At 37.1% G+C, this 22,402-nt stretch overlaps 3 protein-coding genes across 5 annotated transcripts; 1 reads left to right on the forward strand and 2 right to left on the reverse strand.

Moving 5' to 3' along the window:
* Positions 1–2,727: 2,727 nt before the first annotated feature.
* On the forward strand, positions 2,728–5,415 carry LOC125472603 (tetraspanin-18). The gene is made up of 6 exons (XM_048574261.1): positions 2,728–3,297; positions 3,571–3,670; positions 4,236–4,316; positions 4,419–4,523; positions 4,811–5,014; positions 5,175–5,415. The coding sequence occupies exons 1-6, from the start codon at positions 2,981–2,983 to the stop codon at positions 5,229–5,231; spliced, it is 864 nt and encodes a 287-aa protein (XP_048430218.1). The 5' UTR covers positions 2,728–2,980; the 3' UTR covers positions 5,232–5,415.
* Positions 5,416–7,957: 2,542 nt separating this feature from the next.
* Positions 7,958–12,648, reverse strand: LOC125472398. Of its 2 annotated transcripts, none has more exons than XM_048573764.1 (6): positions 12,508–12,648; positions 11,665–11,811; positions 11,375–11,457; positions 9,358–11,226; positions 8,969–9,119; positions 7,958–8,881 (listed from the first exon to the last, which is right to left on the reverse strand). In XM_048573764.1, the coding sequence occupies exons 2-6, from the start codon at positions 11,801–11,803 to the stop codon at positions 8,175–8,177; spliced, it is 2,949 nt and encodes a 982-aa protein (XP_048429721.1). In that variant the 5' UTR covers positions 11,804–11,811; positions 12,508–12,648; the 3' UTR covers positions 7,958–8,174. The 2 variants fall into 2 exon arrangements, with proteins under 2 accessions (XP_048429721.1, XP_048429720.1); XM_048573763.1 differs by having other exon boundaries at positions 11,375–11,466.
* Positions 12,649–18,124: 5,476 nt separating this feature from the next.
* On the reverse strand, positions 18,125–21,857 carry LOC125472392. 2 transcript variants are annotated; one of them, XR_007254342.1, is made up of 9 exons: positions 21,501–21,857; positions 21,290–21,367; positions 21,037–21,171; positions 20,868–20,939; positions 20,529–20,624; positions 20,126–20,231; positions 19,984–20,041; positions 18,657–19,896; positions 18,125–18,552 (listed from the first exon to the last, which is right to left on the reverse strand). XR_007254342.1 is itself a non-coding variant. In XM_048573745.1 (8 exons), exons 1-8 carry the CDS (start codon positions 21,631–21,633, stop codon positions 18,733–18,735), a joined length of 1,842 nt encoding a protein of 613 aa, XP_048429702.1. In that variant the 5' UTR covers positions 21,634–21,857; the 3' UTR covers positions 18,125–18,732. The 2 variants fall into 2 exon arrangements, 1 of the variants encoding a protein (XP_048429702.1); XM_048573745.1 differs by having other exon boundaries at positions 18,125–19,896.
* Positions 21,858–22,402: the final 545 nt, after the last annotated feature.

A 22,402-nucleotide genomic window follows, 5' to 3' on the forward strand; every position in this document is an offset into this window, starting at 1 on the left:
TTAGCCGTCCTACCTTGTCTCCTAGCCGTCCTAGCTTGTCATTAGCCGTCCTACCTTGTCATTAGCCGTCCTACCTTGTCTCCTAGCCGTCCTACCTTGTCACTAGCCGTCCTACCTTGTCTCCTAGCCGTCCTAGCTTGTCTCCTAGCCGTCCTAGCTTGTCTCTTAGCCGTCCTACCTTGTCTACTAGCCGACCTATCTTGTCTCCTACCTTGTCCAAGCTACACACATATATCCTTTAAGTGTTTCATGTATAGAATTTCTAGTAAAAAACCTTTTGGTTTCAACTAAGTTCTAAACCCTTCCTAGCCCTATAAATAAGGCAGTTGCAAGCATCACAAAGGCATTCAGAAATTTCACAAACCCTTCACATCACTCATTCATCATCAAAATTCGTCCATTCTATTCCAGCCGCATCCATTGACCCCAAAACACCATTCTTCAACCTAGAGATACAATCAGCCATTCCACCACTTCCCAACCATCAAACACTCATCCACACCCATCCTACATCCCTTGCCGTGTCTCTAAACATCCCACAAACCGTTCTACATCATCAAAATGTCCCAGAATTCATCCCCATCCAATCTGCCGCAAGCAAGAGGAAGGAGACAGATGCGCAAAATTGTTTGGTTCTTCATTCTGAGCTGTTGAACGATTTTAGGTGTATTCTCTCTTATATTTCAATGTCTAATTCATGTAACCTCTGTTTTGCTCTGAGTATGATTGGCTAAATTCGTTTTTGGCTAAGGGTGTATTCGAAACCATGGATATATATGTGAAATAAGTTGATTACTCCAGTTATCGTTGCATAAGTCATGAATACAATCTGTTTAACTATGTGATTTAGAACTTATTCTTGTATGTTGATTGAGAGTGCACACTTAATTTGCATGCTTGAATCTGGTGCTAGGATATGAATTTGTTTCACCTAATCGTTATGAGTTTATATCCACAAGTAGTGAAGGTCACTAGTCATGATCGTGTTAAGTAGATTCCTGGCGAAAGTATCATGCTTTTCATAGTTACAATTGCCTTGTCGATGCTTATGATTTCCAATGAACGTAATGATTCTAACTTGTATCTTTATCATGCTGTTCATATAGAGAACTTGTTAGGAATAATTTGGTTGCAATGCATATTCATTCAATTCAATGATCTTAGGGAAATCTTAAGGTTAATTTAAGCGGACCTAATTAACTTGGAGTGTCGAGGTTCATAACTTGTCGAATCGATAACTGGAAGTTGATTTAAGTTGCATATATTTCATGTGTGGAGAAGAATCCCTTAGCCATTCCATTATCCATTGGTTTACATCAATTTGCTTTACAATCTGTTTTCTTTACAATCTGTCCATTTAATTGAATTTTGTCCAAACACAAATCCCTCCCCCCCTCTATTTTGTTAAGTTTTAGGCTTAGAATCTGTCTTATCTTGTGTTTTGAAACATTTTGAGTCAAGCTCAAACCTAATTTTCGTCCAAAGTTGAGTTTAGTGTCAAAACTGCCCAGTTTGTGTTTTTAGGCAGTTTTGAGAGTTTTTTAGCTTGTTTTGAGTCTTGTGAATCTGTTTTGAGTCCCTTGAGTCTTTTCAAACGTTTTTAAGTTTATTTTTGTGTTTCTAAGTCAGTTTAGAGGTTTTAGCACCCCTAGTTAATCCCCGGTTAGAACGATCCCTACTTACTTCATTACTACAATTGTCACAAATAGGGTTTAATTTGTGTGTCAAGTAATTTTCACAACAAGGTAGAAGATTATGTTTCCATTGAAAAGGTAGAAGAATAATTTGTGTGTAGATCATTTGAATTTATCCATCGTATTTTTAAATTTATCGTTGTTGAATTCTTTTGAATTTGGATACCTCTGTCGTTTCCATTTGAATTTACAGACCATAGTGGTTTTCATTTACATATTATTTGTTATATTTTTTAAGAGACAATTTTATAATTTTATAATGGGTAGAGAAATAATATTTTAATTTTTTAACTTTTTAAAGTGGGTGAGATTATAACGTGAGTGAGAAAATAAGACAATGGGATGAATTTAGTAACCCTCTAAATTTTTGAGATAAAAGAGATCTAGCCCAGCACAAGCTTATGACTACCAGGTAGTCAAGTTTGATGTCATCTAAAAAAAAAATAAATAAATAAATAAATTTACTGTTCTAACTAACGTGAGTACGCTCATGTTAAATGGTAAAAATAAAATAAAATAAAAATAATTATTATTACAAATTAATTGACCATTTGCCTTCAACTTGATAAATACCTTTTCGTATATTGAAAGTAAATGAAGAAATGATTAGTATCTAAGCTAGAGCTGATTTAAATTGAAATTCTCGGATACACCTCTTTCAAATTTAGGGCTGATTTAAAAATATTTTTAAAATGATTGAAAATTTTTTTGGTAAAATTTTTTTGAGTTTTAAAAGCACTTGTATCTAGGAAATTATGTATTACTTGCATGAAACATTTCAAATGGTTTTTATGATTCAGTTACATTTTTTTATAAAAGTATTTTCAGTCAATTTAAAAGCAATTCTAAGCACAATTTCTGTACGTTTTTCTTTGTATGTAATGATGTTTTTTACAACAAGATTCCACTATGCTTATCAAGATGGTAGATTAAATTTTATTTATTTTTACTAAATATAATAAACAATACGCGTGTAAACGGTTGTAAACGAAGACACATCCTGTAACTTGGTGAATATCAAATAACACAATTGGTAAATTTCAAGAACACATTCTTAAAAGCTGGTGATTCTTTCTGTTTAGGGCCTTTTTGAAGGCCTTTAATTCAAAAATCCCTTTTTCGAAAAATCAGAAAATTGGAAATACAAAGAAGCAAAAACAAAATAGCAAAAATCACGCGGAGGGAAACACCCGCAATTGCCGCAACCTCCAGCTCCCACTGTGCGCGCCATAGCTGATTTAGGTTAGGGTTTTCAATTCAGCCCCAAATTTCTCTGAAACCTTGAAATGCGGCCCAATTGCTGCCACATATCCCTTGCGTTCGTGCTCAAATTACTCAACTTTCTTCAAGCCTTCATCGGCGTCTCAATCCTTGTCTACTCGGCATGGATGCTCAACCAGTGGAACCACCATATTCCGATAGTCCCGCCACCGCCTTCAGCTCCTTCCCCTGACTCTTTGTCCTTCTCCTCCCTCCGATTGAGCTCCGACTCGGGGGCGGTTTCCGATCAAATCACGCCGTTGGATTTTGCAGTCCATTTGGTGTCTGGATCCGATGAGGGATTGGGGTTCGGATTGAACTCGTTCAAGCTTCCAGCGCCATGGTAATTTCAAAGTTTCCAAATTTTGCTGAGTTTCAACTGGTTCGTGTAACCATGCTCGATTTTGTTCGAATTTTGACGTTTCTTTAGTTGGGTATTGAAGCAATTTGAATTCAGGGTGTTGTTTTTTATACGTTAAATTTGAATTTTTTGGATTTTGGTGAGCTCTGGGCAATGGGGTACTGAAATTTTTGGTAATTAAATGCTTAGGAATCATCAAGTTTTCAAAGGGACCCATTTGATTGTTCATTTGATGCTTTGGTTTCTTGGTGGCAGGTTCATCTACTCTTTTATGGGACTGGGAATTTTGCTCTGTTGCGTTAATTTCATAGGTTGTATTGCAGCTACAGCAATTAATGGCTGCTGCCTTTGCTTTGTATCCTTAACCAGTTAGCCAATAAATCTTTCATCAATTTCAGCTAAGAAATAGTTTTGCTAGTGTACCGGTACTGCTTTGCTATGACTTCTGAAACTTAGATCAATGTTTCGAGACCCATGACATGGCAAGTTCATAACTTGTGAATGCTTAGTTTGGTTGGTGATTAGAAGTATTAATAGAACAAAAGGGAGAGACTTCTACAGTAGTAGTGTTCATTTGACGAGCCCCTAGGAACAAAAGGCTTCGGTAGTTGGAAGATTTTGTATATTAGAAGCTAGACGACTACTTCCCACTGTTTGTATTAAGGTCCAGGCAAAGCGGTAGTGGATTAGAGTGTTTTTATTGCATAATAAGAAGCATTACCACTAGCTCCAAACTTAATAGTTTTGAGGTATTGAACTTCATTTAAAGTTTCACGGTAATTCTCCTTTATATGTCATGCAAGTTGAGTTGAATGAACGTGATTTTCGTCCATGAGTTGAATGAACCTGATTTTCAATTCTCCTTTTCTGCATTTGTTGATTATGTGTTCTACCTTTTTCTTAACTGGCAAACAATTCAGTACACAATACTTATAACCATGCTTACACTACTAGAAGCAGCTTTGGTGGCATTCATTTTAATTGATCGCCGTTGGGAAAAGGTAACATTTTATGATGGCAAATAAATTCAGTAATAAATGTGCGTTGGTCTTATCCTTAATCTTTATCCCATCAGAATAATATGTTTTATCATACCTCCACAGGATCTTCCATTTGACCCAACTGGTCAACTTGACAGTCTTCGATCTTTTGTTAAAGAGAATATTGACATCTGTAGGTGGGTCGGGCTCACTGTCATTGTAATACAGGTATGCTAAGTCTGATGTAGTGATGACTTTTATCATTATGTTTATAATTTCATAGGACTAAGATCAATAGAACTCTTCGTTACGTGATTTGGAATTCAAATTTTGGACCTTTCGAGGAAAGCTCATTGGATGGCTAATACTGATTAAGATTAACGTCTCTGACCAAATTGCGTTACTCATTGAATTTATTGTATTTGGATTAGAGATATTTTTGAGTTATATTTCACTAGTGAAGATTACTATTGCATTGAATTGTTTCCTTATGCTCATCTTTTATGAAACGTCAGGCCTTGTCTCTGCTGCTCTCAATAACTCTGCGAGGCATGCTTTCTACTCGCAAACCTGACTATGATGTTGAAGATGATTCTGATGCTAGGGCTAGAACTCGGGAGCCCCTGTTAAACCAAAAATTAAACCAAGCATCTGGATCAACCAAGGGTGATGGGAGAGGGAGTCACTCTGACATTTGGAGCTCACGGATAAGAGAGAAGGTATTTGTCTCAAGTGTAGCCATAATATATACATTGATCCTATTTTTCAGTAGCGAATCTGATTTGATGTCTTTTCAGTATGAATATATTTCTTATCTAATACCGACATCAGTATGAATATATTTTCTTCTCTAATACGTTGTTCTTGTACGTTGCACAGTATGGATTGAGCTCTCTGAATCAGAATGCGTCAGCGAGTATGAAATCCAAGGAGTGAAGATGGTAAACGGTTTTTTATCTCACCGATGAGAAAAACCGATCAGCGTTGGAGGAAGTTGTGGTGTATATATCCAACTCTCGAGTAGTGTGCTTGCTTGTTTTTCTTGTATGAATTGGATGTGTTTCTGGTAAAATTTGTTGTCATTAAATGTAAAAGAAAGAAAGCTTGTGATTTACGTATACATTGTGAGTCTGGCTGTCATCATTTCTGAGGAATTTGAAACGGTTTTACAGTAACTACCATCCCCGCCGCCGCTGTAGGTGATAGATTCTCTTTGTTGTCCTCATCGACAAACTACGCTTCTTTCATCGAAAATTCTATTATGTTTCAAAGTATCTTGTATGACAAGGCCGTTTTTTGTTGCATTGGAATTTGGACGGTTTCGAACCCTTGATCTAGCCTACTCTTGCCCATCTCATACCCGCCCTCACCACTAGGCTAGCCCCAATGGCTTTGTATGATGAGGTTTTTGACCAAGGATCCAACAGACCTCTAGCGTATAAGATACCCGGAGCATACGAGAAAACCCATCCTTTCGTTTTCATTAATCCCGTGAGCTTCTGGAATCTTGGATTCTTTCGTTTCATTTATTATTTGATTCCTTCCATGCAAATGGAATAATGCAGAAATGGCAGGATCACGAGATTTCTTTTGCCCGTCTTTTTCGCTTTAAACTAACTACTACTGGGCCACCACTCTGGGTACAGTGTGGTAATGGGCACATTTGGTTTTTCACGTTGCACAGACGAACTATTTTCAATTCCGAATTAAGGACACAGAGTTGTTATTGATACTGCATAAAAGTCATCTACATTCTTTCGTTCTTTATTTTTATTTTTTTTATCGAAGAGAATGAAGAATGACTTTCCGGGAATACTACCCTGAAGAGTCACTGGATGTGTCAAAGCATTACGTACATGTTCTTCTAGTGAGATTCGGGCGTTGATTTTGATAAATATATGTAATTCAGCCATTAATTTGACAATGTAATCTGACATGTCAATGTATTGTAGAATTTTCATGGGGACTTAGGCGGACGGGTCATATGACGGACCTACTTAATTTTACAAGTATCGTAACGCAACCCTTATCGTCCATTTAAAGATAGGAGTCAATATTTAGGATGCATGCACGAAGCGTTGATTCTGTCAGAGAGTACTCTTGAATTCAAAACACCCTTTAAAAGATAGGGCAATCGTCACTACCAGCTTTTCCCTTGCTACAATTTTGGTAGAACTATATGATGAAGGGGTAAAGTGACGCAAAAGTTCAACATTATAAGGCAAACAATGGAGCTAAAGTAATTAAGCCTTTCATTATTTTTATTTAGGGTAAAGTACAAAAAACTATCTCAACTATTGGTTTTACGACACTTTCATACCTCATATTTTTAAAACGATAATGTCATACCTCATCTTACGAATTTGTGCCGATATCATATCTCCGTCAGTTTTTTTATTAATTTCTCAGTTAAATGCTGATGTGGCTTGATTCGGAACCCACTTTCTATTAAAAAAATTATTAAAAACTAAAAAAAATTTATTTAATATTTTTTAAATATTAAAATAATAAAAAAAAAGTTAAAAAAAAAAAAACCAAACAAAACTTCCCTCTGCGCGCCCTCTTTCTTCTCCCCCATCTTCATCTCTCTTCCTCTTCTTCCTATCTGCTGCAACCCAAAAAAAGGAAAAAAAAAAAAAAAAAAAAAAAAAACAAAACAAAACTTTGTCCCTTCCCCCACCCCACCCCGGCGCCCTCTCTCTTCTCCCCCATCTTCATCTTCTTTTCTCTTCTTCCCCCTATGTGCTACAACCCAGAAGAAAAAAAAAAAAAAAACAAAAACAAAACTCCACCCCCCCCCCCTCACGCGCCCTCTCTCTTCTTCCCCATCTTCATCTCCTATCCTCTTCTTCCTACTTGCTGCAACCCAGGAAAAAGAAAGAAAGAAAAAAAAAACACAAAACTTTGTCCCTTCCCCTCACCCCCATCCCGCCCGCGCCGTCTCTCTTCTCCCCCATCTTCATCTTCTTTCCTCTTCTTCCCCTTATCTGGTGCAACCCAAAAAAAAAAAAAAAAATCAATTGTCTTCCCCCGCACCCACCCTCCCTCCACACCCAACCTCGCACCCATCATCTTCCCTCCTCTACACACCCCACTCCTTAAATCCACACCCATTCCCCCCATTTTCTCTTCCTTCTTCTTCTTCTTCCTCCTTCAATTTTTTTTTTTTGTTGAAGATTTAAGCAGGAAGAAGATGAAGAAGGAGAGAGAGAAGGGGGGAGGGGATGGAAGGGATGAAAGGTTTTGTTTTTTGTTTTTTGTTTTGTGTTTTTTTAACTTTTTTTATTATTTTAATATTTAAAAATATTAAATGATTTTTTTATTTAGTTTATTTAATATTTATTTAATTTTTTAATAGAAAGTAGGGTCTGGATCAAGCTTCATCAGTATTTAACTGACGAATTAACAGTGGGCTAAGGGAAAGGTATAATATTGGCATAAATTCGTAAGATGAGATATGACATTGTCAATTTTAAAAGATGAGATATGAAAGTATCGTGATACCAATAATTGAGGTAATTTTTTATACTTTACCCTTTTATTTATAAGAGACATTAGATTCTGTACATTAAAACATAGTAGAATTTTCGGAGGCGTAGCTTTCTTTAGCATAACAACACACTGATATCCCAATCACCTCTTCACCATACAAACAAGAGAAAGATCTGAATGTGAGACAAAGTCAGTCACCACATGATTTTTTTACAATCTTGTATACAGACACAGAGTGGACACATTTATCAAATGATGATAAACTGAAATATTTTGTGGCATTAAACAATTAAGGTGGGTTTTTTCAGGTCCACCATTGTCGAAAATCAAATACACAAAATAATAGAGTTACAGTAAAATTAAATAGAAAATGAATCAAAAGCCTAATCATGTCCTCCCTCTCAAATCCACCACTGCCTCCTCAAGCAGCTCCTCCAGCAACTTCCCCTCTATTTCCTTCCCAAAATTATCAATTTCCAACCTCATGTTTTCCAACCACCCTTTCCCGACAATGTCCTTCTTCAACACCCTCTCCACCACCAGGTTGTTGATGTCCCCACCGTCCTCCAAAACACACCTCACCTCATCTGAAAACCACTCCGTCATTCGGGCCCACACGTGGTCTGCCAACCGGGGAGAATCACCCTCTAAGAACCTGTCATGGGCCCCGCTGCATGACGTGGTCCTTGTGCAGCTGTCTGAACCATAACCGGTGATGTCCACCAAGGCTGCATTTACGCAGTCGAATACAAGCTTCCGACTAGACCGCAATCGCCTTCTTTTGGCCTCATGCAAAGGCTCTTTGTCACTTAGGTTGGCGAACTTGTCTCTCAGAGACGGGTCCAAAGGACTTTCAAGCGAATGCCATCTAGCGAAAAACGAGCTGCAGTGCACCTCGCCATCTAGGCCAGCGGTGGATAGAAGGGTCTGGACAATGGCATGCCAGTCTTGTTCTTCCCCCTTGGTTGAAACTGAAGGGGATTTTAATAGATATGGTGAGGCAGTCTCTGCACATGACTCATCCCATGATATCGTCCGGGAGATTGATCCTATAGGTGGTGATTTGTCAATCAAATTAGACTTGGGGTGACTTCCTGTTTTAACACACAAAATCGTAAAATTAGACAACAATTAAGGAGGATATGAAAGAAAACTAATAAATCAAGGATTGAGAGAGATACCTAGGAGGTTTTGCTTCAAAATTACAGAGGATTCCCGAGTTGTATTATCATCCTCTTCCAACGGTGCTTCTAGAACTGATATTGGACTTGCCTGATCCAGATTTTCACCAACACAGCCGGGCACCACAGGCTTTGCCACACACAACCCTGTCTGCAAAATTGAAGCGAAAAACAAATCAATTGAACCATTCATGCAATGACAATACGACACTGAATAATTCAGGTTTTACAAAAAAATATCAGTACTATAATGCATGCATTTTACTCCAAATAGCAAAGTATATTGCTTTAGAGGTTGCTGCAGTTTTTTTGTTTTGTTTTGGAGGGGGCTTTGCAACAAATAAAGAGGGCAAGTACTAATAGCAGACGAAAATGAAAGATTGAACTACCTCGCGTGGCACCGTGCCTTGGTTTGGTCCCATGCTTGTTACATGCTGAGATTCTTTTCCTAAATATCCAAATAAAGCAGGAGACAAACACCCTTCAATGCCACCATCATTAGCACATTGAGATGCATCATCACTAATTATACCGGGAGGAACCAGAGAATTTGGTGGTTCAGCAAGGGCGGACTGAGATCCACTAGATTTGCCTCTGTTTGATTTTTTATTTCTGGAGAAAAATAAACTCGAGACCTTCCCTTTCAGCGATGATTTCATGCTCTTTGCCTTCGTTAGCTCTTTGGGAACATCTGTCTTTCCAGCATCAGGATCTGAAACTTGAACATTGACCCCGGCACCATATACTGTAGAAGATACAGGGAGAGATTGTGATCTAAAAAGACTTCTGGGAGAATCAACAGCACTTTCTTCTTCAATAGAATCAACAGGTAAGCATGAAACTGATTCCCTTGGTTCTTGTTCCTTCTGAATAATCTCATCCTCAGATCTTGTGGGCTTCTTTATCTCTGAAAGAGCAAGCATCTCACCCAATGTACTAGAGCTCCTCTGGGCATGTCTTTGTTCCTGAGGATTCCCATTTAATGCCATGATTGCCCATCTTTCAGAAAGTCGCTTCTTCGCCTCTCTGCAAACCGATGACTCTGGCGAACATGACATGCGGCTGAAGGAGGACGAAGAAAAAGGGCTGCCAAACCTATTGATGTAATCCCATGAATGCCTAGAAGATGGAGACATGACTTCAGAATCACTGAGATTTCCTGCCGCATATTCATGTTCTGATTTGTAAAATGAACTTTCATCACCAGTATAGCCATTGGAAAATACAGAGGAAATCAAAGTTTCATCCCTCCGATGACCCATCAAATTATCACGCATCTTCTGTGTGATCTCCTTTGCAACTTCTCTTGATTCTCGTTCCTCATCATCTTCATGTTCCTCATAGAAGTTTTCACCATGTAATATTCTTGGTGATGAGGTGGGTGAAGAAACTGCCTTAATGTCATTAGCCTTCCCAGGGCTAGGCCTTAATACCACTATCCGAGTTGGCGGAGCCGGATATCCATCAACTTCCTGATCAACAATAGTAGGAGAGTATCCATGATGGCTTTTGTCCCATGCAGCTGCTTGACCAGCCTCAGCTGATTTCTTTATCTGTTCATCACTCTTGTGCCCTATGCCTGATAATTTTTCGCTAGAAACCATCTTTGAAGGTCTAAGAACAGTGATCCGCTTCGTCTCAGTAGACTGAGGAGGGATAGATTGTAATTCATGTAGATGCTGAGAAAACAAGGAATTAGGTTCTTGCAGAAACGTGAGGAACAAATCTCTATTGGAGCTTAATACGTCAAGTGCATCTTGGAACTCCTTGGACTGGCGAAGCCTCTCATCCGTGGCCAAGCGTTTGGCTTCCATGAACTTCTGACGAACAAGAGCCATCTTCTTCTCATTAACCTTTTCATTATTCCTTCCCTTCTGCGGTGATTTATTTCTTCCATAACCTGCCTTCTGAGGTTGCTGCCAGACTTCGTAAACATCTTTGTAATCATTCTGTTCTGAGCACTGATGAAATTCGCATAGCATTCCCTTGTCCAAAAACCCATCTTCTTGTTGCCAACATTCCAATGGCATGCTGGAATGATTATTTGTACATTGCGAATAGCTGTTTGTATGACTTCTTTGTGAAGCTGAATCAGACTGCTCTAGTGGGAGAGCATCAAGCCCCATCAACTTGGCAACCAAGTTGGTTGGATTCTTTCTAGACTCCACTTCTTTTGACATTTCTCGGTCTAAAAGGATCTTTATGGGTGTTCCACTTGCTTTATTGTTTGATGAACTTCTTCTTAACTCAGACACAATCTGAATACCCCATAAAAATGAAACACAAATCAGGAAACTGCGGTATAAATGATTCAATGAGAAACAATAGACAACTTCGAATTGCATGTTTCTCCCGTGGCACTGGATTAAATTCCATTAGTCAAGAGAAAAATCCTGCAAAACTTACCGGTTGATCGTCTATGTGATCTCCGAAAGGGGGAGGACCCAACATTGTTGCCACATCCGATTGACTCCTTGAGAGTGAAGAGCCTACCAAAACTGATGGATCAGTATTACAATTGACAGATACATGACTACAAATAGCATAAGAAAAGCAATCGCCAGACGTTCCAAAAAGATAGCAAACAGCAAAAATTAGAACAGGAATTTGACAGTTGAATTATGAAAGCAATTTGTAAAGCATTAGAATCTGTCACCCATTACTGATTAATAAAAGACTGTATCAAAGGAAATTACCATCACGGTGCGGTTTATCAGCGAGCAGCTTGTTTCCAGAAACCCCATTACCCAAATCAAAGAGGTTCACCATTCTTCCCAAGCATCCGGGGAAAGCCTTGTCCGCGTCGTGAGCTTTGCCAATCTGCATCTCGTTCATTTCAACCCCTGTGTGATCATATATTTCAGTATATTAATCCCAATATACAATCACCTTCAATTTTCATTTGTTGAAATGGAATAAAACAAATGCAGTCAAAGAATTCCAAATCAAATAAACAAAACCGTTGAAAAACATGACATCTTCAAGGAAATTTACTCGTGGAACATTTATTCCAAAAAAAAATACACAATTCGAAGCCACACAATTCAACACGATTAGAAATTATGGAAAAATAAATTTAATAAATATTATTTTTCGATTTCAGTCAAACTCAGCACAACACAACGAACCTGAAAGCTACAAGCTTGAAGCTTGAATCCCAATTAAGAGAGAGCACATTGGATTGAAATATCACATCAAATTTTTATGCTTAAAAAGCAAAAAAATAATAAAAAATAAAAAAAATAAAAAAAGTTTGGATTTTTCTAAGATGAAAATAAAACCCAAAAGCAAGCTAATTATAAGGAAATCATTGAGCTAAAATTGAACAGAAAGCGAGAATATTAAGCTCAGGAAAGCTGCTATTTCTTCAGCTTTAGCTAATCAGAAAAGCAAATCCAGCTACACGGAAGGAATTAGATTCCCCTTATCAGCAACACACAGAAGAGAGAGAAACCAAAAAGGTAACACTCAAAAGGACGACACAGCCATAAATCTGACACAGTTACAAGCAGCATTCAGAGGGGTGGGGGGATTGGGACCTGTAAGCGTCGCGGAGATGGGAATCTGTCATTCCAGCGATAATGCGGCCGGAGGAGCTGCCGGAATCTGAGGTGGCGATTGGATCAGCGGCGTTGGCTCTGAGCCCCAGCGGGCGTGGTTGGCTTCGGTTTTCTCCTGTGAGCTTCCGCTTTCCCTCTCTATCTAGTTTCTCTCTCCTCCCCACCGACTGTGTCTGTGTGGTGTCGGACTTGAAAATGGTATTGTTTAATTGAGATTGATTTGAGAGAGAGAGAGAGAGAGAGAGAGAGAGAGAGAGAGAGGGATCAAAAACGGAAAAGAGGTAAGTTGGGGGTAATCAGCCAATATTCGTATTTTTTATAGGAAAGTTTCCGTGTTTCTATTTATGTCCTTGTACTGTTGGGTATTTACAGTTATGGCCTATTTCGTCGGGGATTCTGATAAGATTTGTGCCCTAGCTTTTTTGCTTGTTTGCTATCACCTTCACCCATGCCCCCCTTATTTAGTATGTGAAAGTGAAATTTTATCCGTTTTCTTTTCTTTTTATAATTCATTTCAATTCACCCTATGTTCTCTGAAGACAGCAGAGCGATGTTATCTGCATTCTAAAATATATATGTACGACGTAAATTTGCATGAGCTGTAAGATAAAGCATGTGAACCATATGAATGTTTCAAATTTCACTTGAGCATCTAAATCTAGATCATTTTGGCAATTCTTCGTTCATTTTGAATTAAGTAAAAAGATATTGTTTACTCATTGTCTTTGGTTTCCATTTTAACATACAAGACAATCGTGTTTATAAGTTTGGTAGATTACTTATCCCTAAATTTTGACCCGATATTAAACACATTTTCATCTTTTTCTAAAGAAAAATGTTAGGGATGTTGAAGAATAGGATCTCACGTCGATCATATAATAAATTAATATATAGGAGTTTTTACTCATAATATCACCAAAATCTTTTATGATAAAACTCAACATCTAACAATTAATGGTTAAATTAAAACAGTATTAGTAATGTTAGTAGTGGACCATACTAGATGCTTATCAAGGGAGCACAAAGTAGAATCCTAATGACCAACCAAACGTCCACGAACCTACATGATACAGAAATTGTGTGTAGACATAAGCCAAAAGAAATGAGGTGGACAATATTCTAATGCATGAAATGCCATGCATTTTTAGGTTGATTAATTAAGTAATTAATTAATTATATACTATAACAACTTTTTCAACTTTAGCTAGCTAATAAGATAAGAAGATTTTTTTTAATTAATATTTTGCTGTTTTATTAGAATGCTAAGACGGAAAAGATGCACTCCTCATTTCATATATTATTAAGCAAGTTACCAATTAAATAAACGTTTAGGAAGGCACCTTGGAATATAACTAAACAACAAAAGTACAATTATCTCGGTGCAGCATTAACATAATCAAGACTTAAACACCAAATAATTAGTTATTGTTTTTGTTCTCTTACCAACTGAACCGTTTACAATATATATATTAAATAGGTTGTTTGTAGATTGTTTCAAAAGAAAATGTGTGATAATTTGGTGTTGGTGCTATTTACACATCTCTGTTAATTTCTGCTATTTGATCATCTTTAAGTTATTCGATCCAACAACTAAAAATTAAGAAGGGTCATATGTATAATCAAATGTATCCCCAGTAGGTCAAGTCTTTCGTTCAACAACAAAGATCAAAGTTAAAATAACAAGAAATCAACTACGCTAAAATGTATTGAGGCTCAAAAACCTCATCAATATCAACTAACAAACACCTCCAAGAAGACAAAATCTTAAGTAAGAATCTATGATCCTATCATCTGACAAAAGTATGAGATTCTTTGTATCTTAATCTCATCGGACTTCATACTAATTTCACCCGCACAAGAGAGTTGTCCTAGTAAGCCTTTTGTTATTTCACTTTGTCCCCATATGCTTTATGTTATTTTACCTTGTGATAGATGAACTTTTGGTGGTGAATGTGAAAGTGAAATGCTTTTGGTTTTGGAAAGCAGATGGGTGAAGAAATGTAGCAAGGTAAAAGCATGGGGTAAACCAAATTATTATGGGCAAAGATGAATCTCAAGGGTAAAATCTTTGACATTGACAATATTGCTCAACATGGCTAAAAGAAGGACCTACCCCAACCACTATGAGCTTACAAGACACATGATCTTCTTTGCTCACACGTAATTAAAGAGGACTACTCCATTTGGTGGGGGTTTGAATTTCCCTACTTAATTAAAACTCCATCCTTTCAATCAATTATATTGATGGTTCTCCAATTTTAGGGTTCAATACAATTGGGTCCATAACACAATAATTCAACACCAATATGGTCTTTATAAAGTGATACTACGTACAACAACTCATGAAAGATTTTATGTACCTTCTTTTAAGTCTATGTATTTATGTGAAAAAAATATTTGATAAATAATGAGAGAATTCTACTATATTCACAATAAATTGCAATCAGGAGGTTCGAGCTTGAATGCAAAGAGCCGAGCACACTGATGTAACCAACTTGACTATATCCAAATCTGCTTCATAATTTTCTCTTGAATAGTACTAATCTCCTTATAATTTTATTATTTTACCTTGGTCTCTCTCAGTCACAACCTCATGCTTAATGTATTGAGTAGTATGTGTAACTAGAATCAGTTACAAAACTTTTAATCAAAAACATAAATGTCATTAAAAAGATAATAAACCACAGTTCAATGCTCCCACTTAGTTTTGTTCAAATTCTATTTTTATAAAAAAATTTGGAACCAGATCTAAATACATGTATTTCCGTAATTTATTACTACTATTATTTTCTTTACCCCTTTATTTTTTTCAAAACCCTTTTCTTTTTCTAATTATGTAAATAAAACATTTAATTTTATTTACACACTTATAATGAAATAATTAATAGTCGTTTTCCAATATTTCCTTTTCGTCACATATGCTGATATGCATATAATCGTTCGCATGCTTAGTGGAGTAGTCAGTAGCTTAAACCCGGCAGAAAATCTGTGACGGGACGTAAATCTTTAATCTTTTATCGACGGTGAAGCATGCAGCGTGCACATGCATATGGCAAATGACAATGACTACCTTTTCTGTTTCCATTTGTTTAGTCACCGATTCAGATTATGGGCAGATTTAGGAGATTAATTGGTTGTTTATGTCAGTCATTAGGAAAAGGACTTAACCAACTAACCACTCCATTTGGACCCAGGGAATGTGTCACCTTCAGGCATCTGTCAATTTTGGCACTGTTTTAGTACGTGTTTAGCCATAATTAAGTGCCTAAACTTTATACACCAAAGTGGAAGTTTTAAATATAATTATTATGTTAAAACTTGTACTAATCCATTTAACAACGTGACCAACATATAAATGGTTGATCACGGGAGAAATATTGCACACAAGATTGTTCTAGTTTGGAGATGTGATTGTAATTACCCGATAGTGAATTGGAATCACTAGTAATCACGTGCTCATGACATCACTACTACTCACGTGTAAGAATTTCATTTTCTCCTAACACATAGCGGTTACTTAGAATCAAGGTTCTAAAAGACGTTAGGTGCTAATCGGACGGCGGGTTAGGTGGATTTAAGTAAATTTAGTATAAATAAGTGCCTATTTATACTAAAAAAAAACATAATTGTATCAAGATACATAAATTGCAAAATAAAATGACATATAGATTATAAAGTATTAGAACACATTGAAAATATGGTGAACAAGCATATAACAAATGTTCATCCAAGTATTCAACAAACCTCTTACATTTTGTTGACAAAATATAATGCAAAATGAAAGTTATCGATTTTTTTGTCTAAGTAAGAGTTGCGACCTATACAGACCTCTAAGTGGGTCTAGGCACATTTTCCTAATTTTCATACGTCTAGGTACTAATTGAAGCAGTGACCAGCTCCCTAGCACCTAGATAGGACCTAGGCGGCATCAGAAGCGGATTTTTAAAACAATGCTTAGAATATATTTCTTTCTTTTTTCTTCTAATAAATAGAGGTTATTTAGAATATTGTTTGACTCATTGCAGTTAAAAATGAATGTCTTCGAGGATTTATTAATCACAAACACAAAAGTATCGGGTGAAAGAAAAAAATTCATTGGAACAATGCTCGATTGTTACAATTGAAGAGCCAATTATTTTCGCTACCTACGCTTATCTCCACCTACTTTATAACAACTTGACCCAAGAGTCCAAAACTCTCTGCTTTCAAGAATTTATTTGTTAAGGATATGATGGTAAAACCACGACCAGCTACATCCACCGTTTGGCAAATTGCAATTCCAACTTCGACGAAGAATGTGAACAAAATTGATGAGGGGGAACGACTGATGACACCAGCAGACAAAGTGGGGACAGATGTGGCAAGTAGGAGGGACGGCATGGTTTTGTTTGGAATAAAATTTTCTCCGCTTTAAATTCACTCCCTTCCGGTCCCTTTCTATTTAAAGATTACAGTTAAGTTACGTTAACATCTTATGTTAACTTTTTTATAAGGAGAGAAAAACAAAGAGGAAAGTGAGAAAAAATGGAAAGGAAGGAGAAAGACAAAGAGAAAAGTGAGAGAAAATGGAAGGAGAGGAGATGTGGAGGAGAAATAATCCTACTCTTTTTTGTTGTCCAAAGACCACGAGAGATTTTTTTAGTGTGATGGGAACCAAGTATTATAAAACATGTAATTGAATATTTGAAAAAAAAAAATTCTAATTCATTTGTATCATGACATTGGGTGTACCAAGACTTGTTTTGGCACACTGAAAATTTATCAAAGGACCATAGAGTTATGGCTTGTTTGGAAGTGCTTTTAAAATGACTAACAACATTGTTAATGAAAATGTTTATGAAACTAATCCTTAGTAAAACTCCAAGTAGATCCTAAAAAAGCACTTTAAGTGTTTTATGCAAAAAACACATATCTGGTGATTCTTTCAAATAGTATTTAAAGTGCTTTTGGAATTCAACATTAATTTTAAAAACACTTCCAAACAAGCACTTAATTCATTTGTGCGAAAGAACCGGGTCTATACTCCGGTGTGAAGAAAGGAGGACCCAGGACCGGAGAGTAAAAGAAATTGTTTAATCATTTGCAATGACTAAATCACATAATTAATGATGAATTTTAAGATTAAAATGAACCATTTTTTCAATTTAAAGTATCATCGTATGATAACACATCATTTTCAATCTTTTCTCTTTCGTTCAAATATGCTAATGACTTAATTGCATGCTAAAATCTAAGGGACCAGAGGACCCTCTGCAACGGCTACATTTATTTAATTTGTGATGATCTTGCATTTGAATTATGTCTTAGTCTACTTAATTACAAAAGGTCATGAAAAAAATAGTGCATTCGTTTTCAACTACTTTGAAACATCATTGGAACCAAATCTACTTATTAGCACCCACTCCACATTAATTCCACTTTGATAATATAGTGCTGCAAAGTAAGAATACGGAATATGTAACTCTCGAGAAAATTTGTGTGTTAGACATTCACACCATCAAATAGCGTTACTAATCTACATGTGGTAATACGTGAGTGGACGTGTAAGCAATGGATAAAGTATAAGAAGTAAGGAGAAGAGAGAGATGAAGAGAGATTGGGAGGAGAAATCAAAGGGACTGTTCTTCTCAATATTCACAACAACGTATGTTAAAATATTACATATTGACCTTAAGTGGAGAGACACACGATTAACAATATTCAGAATAAGTTGTTACATCATACGAATTTTTGTTAATGCCATCAAAGTAGTATGATATTACAATATCAGATTCATATTAATTTACCTACCACCTCTCGTATGGTGGTTGGACTCACACAAGAGTTCCACATGATAGTTGAGACTCCCACGTGAACCTTACATGTCTGAGAGATGTGTTTACTTACTCATGCATTGAAGAACAATATCAACTTGCTTCTGCCTAAAGTCTTGCAAATCTAACATTTTCTCAAGTGAAAACAGTGTGAAGTTGCTAAGTCCCTCTGCTCAAGTAGCTTGCCCATCACTTAATCTCTAATGATTCTCTACACAATATACGACACGAAAAATACATTTAATCTACGGTGCTGGATCATATCGTAAGAATCAGAAAGGCAGAGGTGTGATTCATGGAATCAATAACATGTACCTGTTTATAATGCTGCAATCTTGCAGCGATAAAAGAAATCCGTGCCCCAAAATATGAACTAGTATAACCGCTGCTGTCATACATCGTAATGTAGCCATTGACGAAAACTTACTTTACTATCAAGAATATTGACATCGCTATCAGCAAAGTTTGTCTCTCTTTCGTTACTTTCATCCCAGCTTGGCTTATCAAGCAGCAATGGCCATGTCTTCTCTCTGTCCAATGCAATTTGGAGGCAAAAGGCTGAGCTGTCTTCATGGACATTAACATTATCTTCAATGAAATGAGTAAGACTTCTTGGATGACTTGAGTCATCTAAGCATGTTTCGTACTTATCATCATGGTAAGTAAGAAGGCGGGAAGATAAGTTTTCCTGTTCAGGAAATTGTAGAGCTAGACAAGTTGATGAATCATGCTCTCTCGAGGAACCACTTAACGGAAGGTAGTTCCATCCTAAATCAGAATCAAGTCCAGAGGAAAGGAAAGATTCAGTATTAGGAAGATAGTACCCCTCATTGATAATTTTGCTGGAAAACCAATGGTTGTTTTGGAGAGATAATGTGGTGCTTCCAACTTCGTATGCAGTGTCATTAATGCAGTCTTCAGCTAGATTAATAAAGTTCGGTATACATGATGACAAGGTTAACGGAATTTGCTGGAAACCTGATTGTAAATCGCCGTGGCCTTCAAGACAATGCCTTAAAATTTCATTGTTGTAATAACTGGCAAAGGATGCGGATTGGTGTTCAGTTCTATATGTTGATAAGTTAGATAAGCTTCTATCTTCTTCTGTACTGTCAAAATCCCAACCCAGCATAGGAACACATGGCTCTCTGTCGACCAAATATTCATTTGGCTGACGGAATACATCTATCTCTTTGGCATGGCCAGACGTCAGCAACCCATATTCTTCAAATGGAAGAAGAGAAAGTGAATCACTCTCAGTGCATGAAATTGCAGTACCTCCTAATAATTCATGGTCAGGTTCCCATACTCTGTACTGAAGATGGTTCTTGTAAGCATAACTGGTTGGAGAATCGGAACATAAAATCCTCTCTTTTGATCTCTTTGACCAGCAAGATGATACAGAATCATTCAAGCAGGGGCTAAATTCAAGGTCCATAAAGTTTCTAGTAGGTGTTGAATGAAGTTTCCTGAATTGAATATCTGACTCATAAGATGGAAGTGCCATAGACTTGTCATTGGTGTCCAGTTGCCTAAGCTTACGATCCTTAAATTCCTGCAACAGCAAGTACTTTTCTTACCAATTGGAAACCATGAACAAGTGTAAATCCAATAATCCATACAAAAAGCTAATAGATGATACATTGGTCTCATTGCACTTGGGGATCAGCCGACTGAGGAGCACAGAAACAAAATCGTACCTGAGATAATATTATTACATCCTTAATAGGGGACATGAAGATAATGTAAAAACTTATTGATCATAGATTCATAATATGTCTAACCCCTTTGAGCAGTGTTCATCAATTTCAGGAAATGAGGTCTCTGCCACCCACTGGTGTAGTTTCTGTCTCTTCCTATCAAAAACGTCCGCACGCCTGTTTTCAGTTTCTGTCTCTCCAAATCAAGTTAAGTTTCCGGCATGATTCAAAATAACTTATTAGTATGAAACCAAGATACCGAAACATTCTCAGGTTTAACTAATCAGATCTGCTGCTACAAAAATTAAAAGTCAAAGGAAAACATAATACGATGGTATTGGTCAAAGAGACAACTGGCTAGACAGAAATTTTGGACTAGAAAGCGCGTATTAATTTATCAGATTCATATTTCCTTTTTCTCTCCATCTCCTTGGTCACCAAATCATCATAACAAAGAAAAACTGTAGAGGTTTCACATACAAATTACCTTTACTTCTCAAGGAATTGTCACATTCCTCCACCATATTGTTCTGTCTCCTATGTGCATTCTCCAAGGTTGCACAAGCTCTCTTGATATTTAGTTCTACACATAAACGGAAGTTGCACTAGTAACTTCGAGGTTGAAGTACGCAGTTTCAGGCTTAACTTCACAAAATATGCATGTCAGACATTTCCCTTTAAAGTTGATGCAGTACAAATAGGCTTACAGGACACCGGTTTCTGCATTAATTTTTTAACTACACCTCTTTACATTGAAAATATGAGCTTTTGATGCACTACCAAGTACCAAGTCCAAGTGGTAGGAGAAATGAATGAGCCAACTTACCTGGTGTAGCATTTTCGTTGAAAAATGAAGACCTCGTGTCCTCTCTCTTATTCCGGACCACATTGATCCTCTCTGTACAGCAGGTAATTCGTCAAACACCAACCGAGCAAATTTAGATGGCTAGAACCATAATACACTGGTTTCAGAGACTTCAGAGTTGAAAGATTACCTCTGGAACAGTCACTGGACTCGGAATTCTTTCTTTGGTCGACCTCTTCACGGAGAGAACAAGACTGCGCTTTACGGCCTGCGCCTTCCTTCAATTTCTTGAAGAAGGCGTACTCGGAAGTCTTGGCGTTGTCAGCTGATTCACAGACTTTGGATCAGATTATTATCTTTTCAAACAAACTTCAACTAACCCATAACAACTTACGAAAAAAGGCGAAAACTTGAAAGACGTAACATTTTGAAAATAGCATTACCAATTTCGCATCTTGGGGGTCTCTGATTTTCATCGTCCTGCGAATCTGTAAATGTGACTCTTTTCTTGCAGCTGGTACCTACAAGCAGAAGCAAATCCGAAACACAGCGTTATCGAATTTGAACAATTTAGCCCTGTGAGAGTCAAAATTTTTAAACAATTTCGAAACTATTTGGGTGATTGATAAATTGGGTTATGGAATCGGAACGAACCTGTTGTTCTTGGGGGCGTTGCGATGGGGAATCGGGAATCGGAGCTCCGAATCCCATGAAAACCTCCACGATGCGATGGAATGTGGATTTGAAGCGGATCTTTGTGGTTGGAATCGGAAATTTTACGCTTCATTGTGCCCTAACTAATAAAATTGCGAAGTCGATTGATGAGTTGAAATGAAGCCCTAGCTTTTGGTTTTTTTGTGTGTTTGAGGAATTGAAATGTTTTCGTTGCAATTGGCGGTTTCGCGTGGAGCTACGAGTACGAGCATTTAGGCGCCAAATCGGCACGTGATAGTGCTTTTCATATTTTATTTTTCAAAAATTAATTTTTTCCTTTTAAGCAAATAATTTTTTTTGCCCTTTTCCTTTTCTGTCGTGTAAGTAGTGAAACAAGCTCAAGTAATGTTTTTTTTGCCCTTTGACTAAGCCATTGGCAGTAGGAGTATTCTAGTGCAGACCTGTGCATACATCAAGCTACCTACTAGAGACGCATAAGGCTTATTGACCATGCTTTGTCTCTCAATTTCATTCCTCGGACATTGAGACTTATTCAACCTGTCTCCCTTTCCCTTAATTCTAGGAGATCAGTTATTGACATGGCCATGACTCCTAATTGGTTTGAACCCACGTTTAGGTATCCTTATCATGATATGTGTAAGTTCAAAACCTAACATGGTATAACTCCTAATTGGTTTGAACCCACGTTTAGGTATCCTTATCATGATATGTGTAAGTTCAAAACCTAACATTCTCCCACTTTTGAACTTCCACTTATCATGTTCCTTGTCCAACGTATTAAGCCAATCCCTTTGTGATCACTCAAGTCATGTCAACCATACAACAACTCACATCTGCCATGAATAGCTTCAAAAGTTGAACCCCAGAAAATTAGTACTTCA

The sequence above is a fragment of a genome, unplaced genomic scaffold (genome assembly GCF_019419815.1).
Source record: "Pyrus x bretschneideri cultivar Hongxiangsu unplaced genomic scaffold, Pyrus_bretschneideri_v1 Contig7, whole genome shotgun sequence".
Lineage (NCBI taxonomy): Eukaryota > Viridiplantae > Streptophyta > Magnoliopsida > Rosales > Rosaceae > Pyrus > Pyrus x bretschneideri.

Excerpts from the sequence above, each read along its gene's own strand:
- LOC125472603 (XM_048574261.1), top strand. The coding sequence starts at position 2,981 with ATGCGGCCCAATTGCTGCCACATATCCCTTGCGTTCGTGCTCAAATTA. Across the intron at positions 4,317-4,418 it reads TTGATCGCCGTTGGGAAAAG|GATCTTCCATTTGACCCAAC; the intron begins GTAACATTTTAT and ends ATACCTCCACAG. Across the intron at positions 4,524-4,810 it reads TCACTGTCATTGTAATACAG|GCCTTGTCTCTGCTGCTCTC; the intron begins GTATGCTAAGTC and ends ATGAAACGTCAG.
- LOC125472398 (XM_048573763.1), bottom strand. The coding sequence starts at position 11,803 with ATGAACGAGATGCAGATTGGCAAAGCTCACGACGCGGACAAGGCTTTC. Across the intron at positions 11,227-11,374 it reads ATCACATAGACGATCAACCG|ATTGTGTCTGAGTTAAGAAG; the intron begins GTAAGTTTTGCA and ends TGGGGTATTCAG. Across the intron at positions 8,882-8,968 it reads TTTGAAGCAAAACCTCCTAG|GAAGTCACCCCAAGTCTAAT; the intron begins GTATCTCTCTCA and ends GTGTTAAAACAG.
- LOC125472392 (XM_048573745.1), bottom strand. The coding sequence starts at position 21,633 with ATGAAGCGTAAAATTTCCGATTCCAACCACAAAGATCCGCTTCAAATC. Across the intron at positions 20,940-21,036 it reads GTCCAGTGACTGTTCCAGAG|AGAGGATCAATGTGGTCCGG; the intron begins GTAATCTTTCAA and ends CCTGCTGTACAG. Across the intron at positions 19,897-19,983 it reads CCAAGTGCAATGAGACCAAT|GAATTTAAGGATCGTAAGCT; the intron begins GTATCATCTATT and ends TTGCTGTTGCAG.